Raw genomic sequence first — 8,885 nt, 5'->3', positions numbered from 1 at the left:
CATGCAGTCTGCCAAGTGCATACTGTTGACTGATATGCATGCTGTATATTCTACAAGGGAACCCTGCACTGCAAAAATAATGGAATTGGTTTGTTGGGCTTTTATGAATGCAAGTTTCCTGTGCTGTTTTATCACTTGCCTTTTGACATGAGAAGCAAAAGGAAGATCAGTGGGCTGGGAGGGCTGTTCTCAGATGGTGAGAGCATGAAGTTGATGCGTAATGTTTAGTGATAAAGTTATATTGAGAACAGGAAAAAGCAAAGGGGATTTTGAAGTTGGTACCAAAGGATTAAACCAGCCATTCACTCAGAAGTATGGAAATTAGAGTGATTATACCAAACATGACACACCATTTGTTAGTTCATTTTACACACATGAATGTGTTAGTTCACAGATTGGCAGGCGCATCCTCTAGATGTGTTGGAATACAACTCCCGCAATCTTGGACTTGGCCACGTTTGCTGGTGCATATAGGGGCCCGGGGCTTGTCCATTGATATTTGAATAACTGAACTGCAGGGGTTTGAAGAAATCCTGGAATGTCACAATGTAAGATTAATAGTGGTACTACACATACCTATGTGTGTGCATCTGTTTGCTTCACAGCCTTAACAGAACCCAAATATTTTTGTTCCTGCTGCTTTTAAATTCTTGATCGTCTTTACATTTGGCCTTCCATTTTGCTTTTCGGGACTTGGGTTTTAAGCCTGTGCGCATACTCCTATTGGTTTCACTAGGCTTTGTAGCAGAGATTGCTACCCGGGTCCCTACTGACAACCTATTAGCGCAGGTGCGTCTGTCCCTTAGTAAGCAGGAGCTGGCTTCATGCGAGGTTCCTCCGTCTTGGCTTATTGTCTTCCGGCAGTTGATAAGAGAACCGTTTTCAAAAAAGAGCAGCAGTGACTGGGTCAACGCACAGGCGCGCGGCCGAGGACTGGACGGGGGCGACCGGCCGGCGGAGAAGGAAGCAGAAGAGAGACCTCGCCCCTTTAGTTTGACTTAAAGCGGGCGGGGTCTGGGAAGTGAGCAGCGCGCGCATAGCGCTTATTCTGTCAGGTGAGTCCTCCCACCCGCTCAGCGACTGAAATTGGCCGCCGTGTGATTGGTCGAGGCGAAAGAAGCGTCGGACGCCGAAGTCACGTGGCGCTTCAGGGTCATGGGCGGGGGTGGAGCTGGTGACGCCCTCTCGTCTCCTTCCTTCGCCCCTCTTTCCCTCCATGCAGCCGCGGGAGTTCGGGGCAGTGGGAGGGCCCCGCTGAACGTGTAGCCATGGCTGGGGTGCTCTCCTACGAGAGCTTGGTCCACGCCGTGGCTGGAGCTATGGTGAGTTGACCACGGCGGGGCAGCTTGTGAGGAAAGGGAGTGCCGGTTCGTAGGGGCGATATGGGAGGGCTGCCGGGTAGGGACGTCGAGTCCTGGGTTCGTTCTTCTCGCTAGTAAATCGGCTATACAGTCGCCTTGTGTACAGTACTTGAGGTAGAGCTTTCCTCCTAACTTTTGCTTCAGGTGATGCCTCCGAGCCCAAACTGCCATGACGACAGGTGAATACAGACGACCACTTACCAGCAATAATTTACCATAATTGCGCGTGCCGCCACTTAGGTTTTCGTCACTAATGGCCTGTCAAGTAAGGAGGATAGTTTTATCATTCCTGTGTTCCCCCACTTTTTTTTGCATCGGGTGTGGATTTGTGGTATAGTTCTCCCCTTCCTCATCCCTGAAATGGGATGCCCATGGGGGCTTTTTTCCTAAGTCATGTAACCACTTGAGAGGAGTGATTGTGGGTAAAATCGCAGCTAAGCTGCTTGTTGCCTGGGTTTTCCAATAAAAATTGCGCTACCTACTGTAAAAAAAAAAAAAGATAGACACTTAACTGCTAGCTACATCTTTAAAACAATGTGTAGGTTGACGCACAAGCAACCACTTTTACCAAGTGCACATTGTGGTAAGTTGCCATTTGATTATCTATATTCACCTGAGTATTTGTCTAGGATCAAGAGGCCTATCTGGTGAAAATCAAAGTCCGAACTTACTGTTGAATCTTGAGCATTAGTACCCTTACTCTTTCTAGAAAAAGTCAACATTGTCCAACAGTCCCATTCAGTATCAGCTATGGCATAAATATTTTTTAGGGAGCAATCCTATGGCCTCTAGACGGCCATAGGATATCCTGTTTTCCGGGAACCGACCTCTGTTGTCAGAAAAAATCAATCAAAAGCAGGACGAAGTACAGATATTTTCAGCTGCTCTGCAACCTTCCTGTAGCCCACCTAAATGGAGTTGTCAGACCACAGCAGCATTTTTAAGGGCAGGGTCCAAAAGCAGGATGAGTGAAGGAAGATAGATAAGTCTAGGAATTGGAACTTGAGACACACAACAGGTTGTTCCTCTTAAGGAGAGCTTTCCTTCCCCATTTGGATGCTTCTCTGTCAACAGTCTTTCTACTTCTGCCCTTGGAGATTCAGAGACTCGACACAGTTTACAAAAAATAATACAGCATAATAATACAAGTGATACATATAAGATATTCCTGTTGTAAACTGATGTGCTGGTATTGTGTATATCTTGTTAGTATCTACTAGTATTAACTTTTGGTTCTCAGAGTTTTTGCAACTAGATTCTTCATCTTCACAGGACTCCTGGTTGCCACATCACTTCCTTTTTGGTGCACTAGAATATAAGAATGCCTCCACTGGAGTCACAAGCATAAGAGATTTGCCATTTGTACTTTTAAACTTCTGTAAAACAACCTGTACTTTACATAAGCTTTCCAGCCATTATTCTTCTGGCTCTAAGGTGCTTCCTACTTTCTGCTGCGTTCTTGTGTTCTGATATTTCTCTCTGATGCCTATTTGCCACACCGTACTTGAAAAGCTTTCCCATTAGGCAGATTCCTTGGCTCTCAGCTTTAGATACCATCCTCAATTCCTTATACAATCTCTCTTCTTTATACTTCTTGAACAATCCTCTATTCCATGCGAGATTGCTTTTGCAACCAACTCTCTTCAGGTCTATAACTTATATAGAGAAATTCACTGTTAGCATTCTCTTTGTTATTGCTTCACTTCTTTAAAGTTAGCTTCTAGCATAAACTGTCCCCCCCTTCCCACCCACTGGCACGCCCCTTTTCCCTTCCCTCTGAGGTCCGAACTATCCTATGGCCCCACAGACTCTGTCTAGGGGCCATACAATTGCTCTTTGAGAAGGCATTTTTGCAACAACAAAAATCTGTGTTCTTCTCTAAGGATCTACTTTTTTAATGCTAAAATAACACCATGCTTGCTTTAATCAGTGTTAAAGATCCATACACATCATATTTCTGGACAATGACTGTACTTTGGCAATCCTCCAGGGGAAGGGCGTATTGTGGCTGCGGAACTGCCCCATGAACACTTCTCTCCGTTTTTGTGCAAATGTGGGGCAATAGGGCACACTCAGCTGGTCTCAGAAAATATAAAGCCCATTTGGTAGTTCATTGTTCATATTTGGAGAACCTAGAGTTCTTTATCAGCATCTTGGATAGGATATGTGACATTTATATATATGAAAGTACATACCGTTTATGGAAGAGAAGTACAACTTTCTAGTAGTTGAACCTTTAGCAGAAATTGCTACACATCCTGATATTATCTGCATAGCTGCAAAAGCTACAAATGAATTCTTTGTGTGTGAATTCTGTTCCCAAGATTCTGACAAACACCAGATTCTTCATTAAAAGCTAGATGCTGCAGTTCATGGAACCGTGCACAGCTATTTCTTGTATGTTGTACCTTTCTGTTTTAGTGACCACTATAAGCTCCCCAGGTTAGGGTTTGGTCGTAAACTCAGTGGTACAACTTGTCCTGAATGTACATCTTAAATGCAGAAATTTGCATTAATATTTGCAGCATTCATACTGAGATAATCTGTTTAAAGCAATTAACATTCAGATTGGGCTTTGTGGTCCACCTTTCCCTTTTTTGTTGTTTTTCTCTGACACTGGTAGAACTTTGGGCTGAAAGCACTTAAGGAAAAATATTTGTGGGAATCATAGTAGTGTCGGTTTCTGGTGTGCTATGTTTTAGCATTAATTTAGTAAGAATTGTAAAAAAAAATCTCTCCCCACTTCAGAGCATTTGTAATTTTGCAGAATCTGCTTTAAATTCTTTCTTATAACATTAATCCTGCCTTTGAAGCGGATCAGTGTTACTCTTGTTTTATGTATGAAGAATTGGGTCTATAAATGCACCCGTCAGTGGCAAGTATATCTTTCATTCTGGTGAGCAACTGTCACAGTAGGGCAGCTCCTCCCTAACTTTACAATGAGAGGTCTGGCTGTTTCAAGTGCTTTCAAAACGTAGGGCATGGTAGTAAATGATGAGCCTTCTCCTGAGCCTGAAACCTGGGCTAGGGCTTGTCCTTGGCATCATGATGCACTTCACAGAAGTTGAGAGACTGTTTGCTGTGAGACAAGTGCTTCTGTAGCTCAGCTTGGCATGAGAGACAAGAGCTCACCCTTCCCCAAGTTTGGAGAACAGCACAGTCAGTTGTTGTTGCAAATTTTAGCTTGCTTAGGCCAGCCAAAATTTGTGAATCTGTGGAGTGACTTGCCCAGGGTTACCCAAGCAATTTGGCTGAGATTAGATTTGAAGCAGGCCCCATTTATAATCCTCTGTTCAGTGGACCACACGTACTCATGTGGTCTCATTTTGCTGCAGTATGTTAATGCTGTTTTTTGGTTTTGCCTGCAGCTATATGTACATATTCTTAAAATTGTGCTGCATAAGAAATGAAGATGTAGCCCATTTAAAAAGCAAAGAGAACAGTGGACATTTTATTCAGAATCCTGGGTATTGCAAACTTCCACATCAGAACTTGGTGAAAATTGTGATTAAATCATGCACCAGTTTCCACAGCTTTGAGATTACTCATACTGTTTGTCAAATACAGTGCTTCTGACCATTTTAAAACAAATACTGTAGCAGCCCCCTTGCATGTACGTATGTGTGAAGACAGTTACTAAAGCCTAGGAAAGTAGTTCATTAGGAATGGTGTGCTGTTATAGAGAAGACGTCCAGGTGTGATTTACATGTGAAACTATCACTTGTCTTCGCCTACTCATCACACTGATAATTTGTTCAGACTTTTATAGGTGTTTCAGTTATGGGAGTGAATTAGAGTTATTTTATCTACCCAGTGACTTTAGGCTTGCAAAACTACATTTTAAAATCTTTTAAGACTTTAAAGCTTTTTAAAAAACAGTGTCAAGCTCTTCCCACGCTGTATGACTGAGATATCCTTCTAATCACTGGATAACTTAGGGTACTTCATGCCCCTATGTAATTGTTTTTTATGTACATGTTAATTGCAAATGAGCGTTGTTTTGCAAACAAAATGTCCCAGAGTTCCTTTCCAACATGGCAAGTTCCTAATTTATGAAGAAATTATTTGGGAATGCCATAATATGCTTATGTAGGTTAACCTAGCTTAATAAAGCATGTTTACATCAGTATAATTCTATTGTCAGTATAGTTTAACAGTATAGTTAACAGAGACTGGCCAACGAGATCACATTACACCAGTATTTTTCCAGCTGTACTAGCTGCCAGTCCATTTCCGGGCCCAATTCAAACTGCTATTAACATTCAAAGCCCTAAACGGCTTGGGGCCAGGTTATCTGAAGGATCAGCTCCTCCCATATGTGCCTACCCAGACCCTAAGATCATCCTCAGGGGTCCTTCTCCGAGAGGCCCCACCAAAGGAAGTGAGGTGGGTGGCTACTGGCTACCAAGAAGAGGGCCTTTTCTATTGTGGCACCCTGGCTGTGGAATGAGCTCCCTAGAGAGGTTTGCCTGGCGCCTATGTTGTACTCCTTTCCGCACCAGGTGAAGACCTTTTTATTTTCCCAGTATTTTAGCATTTTAGCTTCCTAATGTTTTAGCTCTGGTGTTTTAAATCTGTATTTTAAATCTCTACATTGCTGCTGGGTTTTATTCTGGTTGTACTGTTATATTGTGGTTTTAAGCTTTCAGTTTTAAATTTTATGCTGCACCTTGTGGTTTTAATTTTTGTGAACCACCCAGAGAGCTTTGGCTATTGGGCAGTATAGAAATAAATAAATAAATACAATAAATACAATAAATTGTCCTCATTAAGGCTGCTTTCAGTATGAAGGACATCATTTGTACTTAAATTTTGGGTGCCGTACAGTAGCGATACGATACTTTGTCAAAGTGTTTATAGCCTAAGGGACAGGACATGATTTTCTGTGGTTATGTAATTATCTTTTATCCATGGTATTTCTCTCCCTGTCCCCTTATATATGCTATTGCCATTTATATTTAATGTTAATATAGTAAGCATTACTATTACTTATAAAATAAGGGATCATAAGCGACAGGGATAGGTTGTTCATATTGTATTAGTGTACCAGTTGTTCATATGATATCAGTGTTCCAACACCACCCCATGTTCCATCGTAGGATTTAAGATTAACTGGGAATGCCCTCTTCAATTTATCTGTGTGTTCAAGTCGGAACGGCAAGTATTCATAGAGAAGTTCAGTGTTGAACTTCTGTGCTTCAACTCTGGAAATTCCTTTATCCTAGAGACTTACCAAAGCCCGAGTCTAGGTGTTTTCTGGAAGCAGTGCAATATGTTTTTACTCAAATTGGCTTTTTGTGGACAGTGTGAGATTTAATCACTGCAATAAAATAAGGAGTTAAGTGATTATCATACTGTAATCTCTCCCAAGCCATTCCAACATGGTGGGCTGTAAATATTTATTTAGAGCATTTTTACCCCACTCTTCAGCCAAAAAAGGCTCCCAGAGTGGCTTACAAAGACTAATATTAAGACAGTCCTTGCCCTCAGGCTTACAATCTAAAAGACAGGACACAAAAGAAAAAGGGAATGGGAGGGAGGAGGGGAAAGAAAGCAAATACATCGCTGACCGATGTATTGGGCTAGGTTGGTCATGATGCTTGTCATGATGCTTGTCATGATGCTCTTCCTGGGAGGCAGGAGGTGCAGCCTCCCAGTAGCCCTCGGTTCTCTGGCTGATGGATGAGGACAGAGTCTGCAGACCCAGAGAACTGTCAGTTGGAGCTGCGTGCTCTTTCTAGCAGGGAGGGGTGGAGTGAGCTCCCTGCAGCTCCTCCCTCTCTGGCTGATGTATAGGACCAAGTTGGTTTCCTCCTTGTCATGCTGTTCTTCCTGGGAGGCAGGAGGTGCAGCCTCCCAGCGGCTCTTGGTTCTCTGGCTGATGGGGGGGGGGGAAATATATTTATTTATATATATATATATATTCCCCTTCATGGATCACTGCCTTGTTGTGGCGAAGGGGCTTGCGTAACTCAGTGAAGCCATAAGCTATGCCGTGCAGGGCCACCCAAGACGGACAGGTCATGGCAGAGAGTTCTGACAAAATGTGGTCCACTGGAGAAGGAAATGGCAACCCACTCCAGTATTCTTGCCAAGAAAACCCCATGGAACGTATCACAAGGCTAAAAGAGATGACGCCGGAAGATGAGCCCCTCAGGTCGGAAGGTGTCCAATATGCTACTGGGGAAGAGCAGAGGGTATTTCCAAGTAGCGCCAGAAAGAGTGAAGCGGCTGGGCCAAACCCGAAAGGACACTCAGCTGTGGATGTGTCTGGCGGTGAAAAGAAAATCCGATGCTGTAAAGAACAATATTGTTTAGGAACCTGGAATGTCAGATCAATGAATCAAGGTAAGCTGGAGGTGGTCAAACATGAGATGGCAAAATTGAACATCGACATCTTGGGAATCAGCGAACTAAAATGGACAGGCATGGGCGAATTTAATTCAGGTGACCATCATATCTACTATTGTGGGCAAGAATCCCTTAGAAGAAATGGAGTAGCACTCATAGTCAACAAAAGGGTGGGAAAAGCAGTACTGGGGTACAATCTCAAAAACGATAGAATGATCTCAGTACGAATCCAAGGCAAACCATTCAACATCACAGTAATTCAAGTCTATGCCCCAACCACTGATGCCGAAGAAGCTGAGGTTGATCGGTTCTATGAAGACCTACAACACCTTCTAGAACTAACACCAAAAAAAGATGTCCTCTTCATCATAGGGGATTGGAATGCTAAAGTAGGAAGTCAAGAAATCACCGGGATAACAGGCAGGCATGGCCTTGGTGTACAAAATGAAGCAGGACAAAAGCTAATAGAGTTTTGCCAAGAGAACATGCTGATCATAGCAAACACTCTTTTCCAACAGCACAAGAGGCGACTCTACACATGGACGTCACCAGATGGTCAGTGTCGAAATCAGATTGATTATGTCCTTTGCAGCCAAAGATGGAGAAGCTCCATACAGTCAGTAAAAACAAGACCTGGAGCTGACTGTGGCTCAGATCATGAGCTGCTTCTTGCAAAATTTCGGCTTAAATGGAAGAACTTAGGGAAAACCACTAAACCGTTCAGGTATGACCTAAATCATATCCCTGATGAATATACAGTGGAGGTGAGGAATAGATTTCAGGGATTAGACCTGATAGACAGAGTGCCTAAGGAACTATGGACGGAGGTCCGTAACATTGTTCAGGAGGCAGCAACGAAATCCATCCCAAAGAAAAAGAAATGCAAGAAAGCAAAGTGGCTGTCTGATGAGGCTTTACAAGTAGCTGAGGAAAGAAGGGAAGCGAAAAGCAAGGGAGAAAGGGGAAGATATACCCAACTGAATGCAGAGTTCCAGAGAATAGCAAGGAGAGACAAGAAGGCCTTCTTAAATGAACAATGCAAAGAAATGGAGGAAAACAACAGAATGGGAAAGACTAGAGATCTCTTCAAGAAAATTGGAGATCTCAAGGGAACGTTTTGTGCAAAGACGGGCATGATAAAGGACAAAGAAGGCAGGGACCTAACAGAAGCAG

The 8,885-nt window shown here is 43.1% G+C and overlaps 1 protein-coding gene across 7 annotated transcripts in view; it reads left to right on the top strand.

Annotated features, from left to right (window-relative positions):
* The first annotated feature begins 1,009 nt into the window (after window positions 1–1,009).
* The window catches only part of SLC25A17 (solute carrier family 25 member 17), a 30,376-nt gene continuing 22,500 nt past the window's right edge, over window positions 1,010–8,885 (top strand). For 4 of the 7 annotated variants that reach the window (XR_014784303.1, XR_014784304.1, XM_084809937.1 and 1 more), the window contains exon 1: window positions 1,150–1,322. Coding sequence is in view for 2 of the 7 variants with exons in the window: in XM_084809937.1 (XP_084666063.1) it covers window positions 1,269–1,322 (54 nt within the window). In the remaining 5 variants the exon portion in view is untranslated. Of the gene's footprint in view, window positions 1,056–1,149; window positions 1,323–1,505; window positions 1,541–8,885 lie in introns of those variants that run through there. The other 3 variants (XM_084809940.1, XM_084809938.1, XM_084809939.1) reach the window with 2 other exon arrangements.

The sequence above is a fragment of the Heloderma suspectum genome, chromosome 7 (genome assembly GCF_057233095.1).
Source record: "Heloderma suspectum isolate Gila_16-S chromosome 7, 16-S_ref, whole genome shotgun sequence".
NCBI classification, from domain to species: Eukaryota; Metazoa; Chordata; class Lepidosauria; order Squamata; family Helodermatidae; genus Heloderma; species Heloderma suspectum.
The sequence above is the reverse complement of the archived record's forward strand: the minus strand, read 5'-3'. Positions and strand labels throughout refer to the sequence as shown.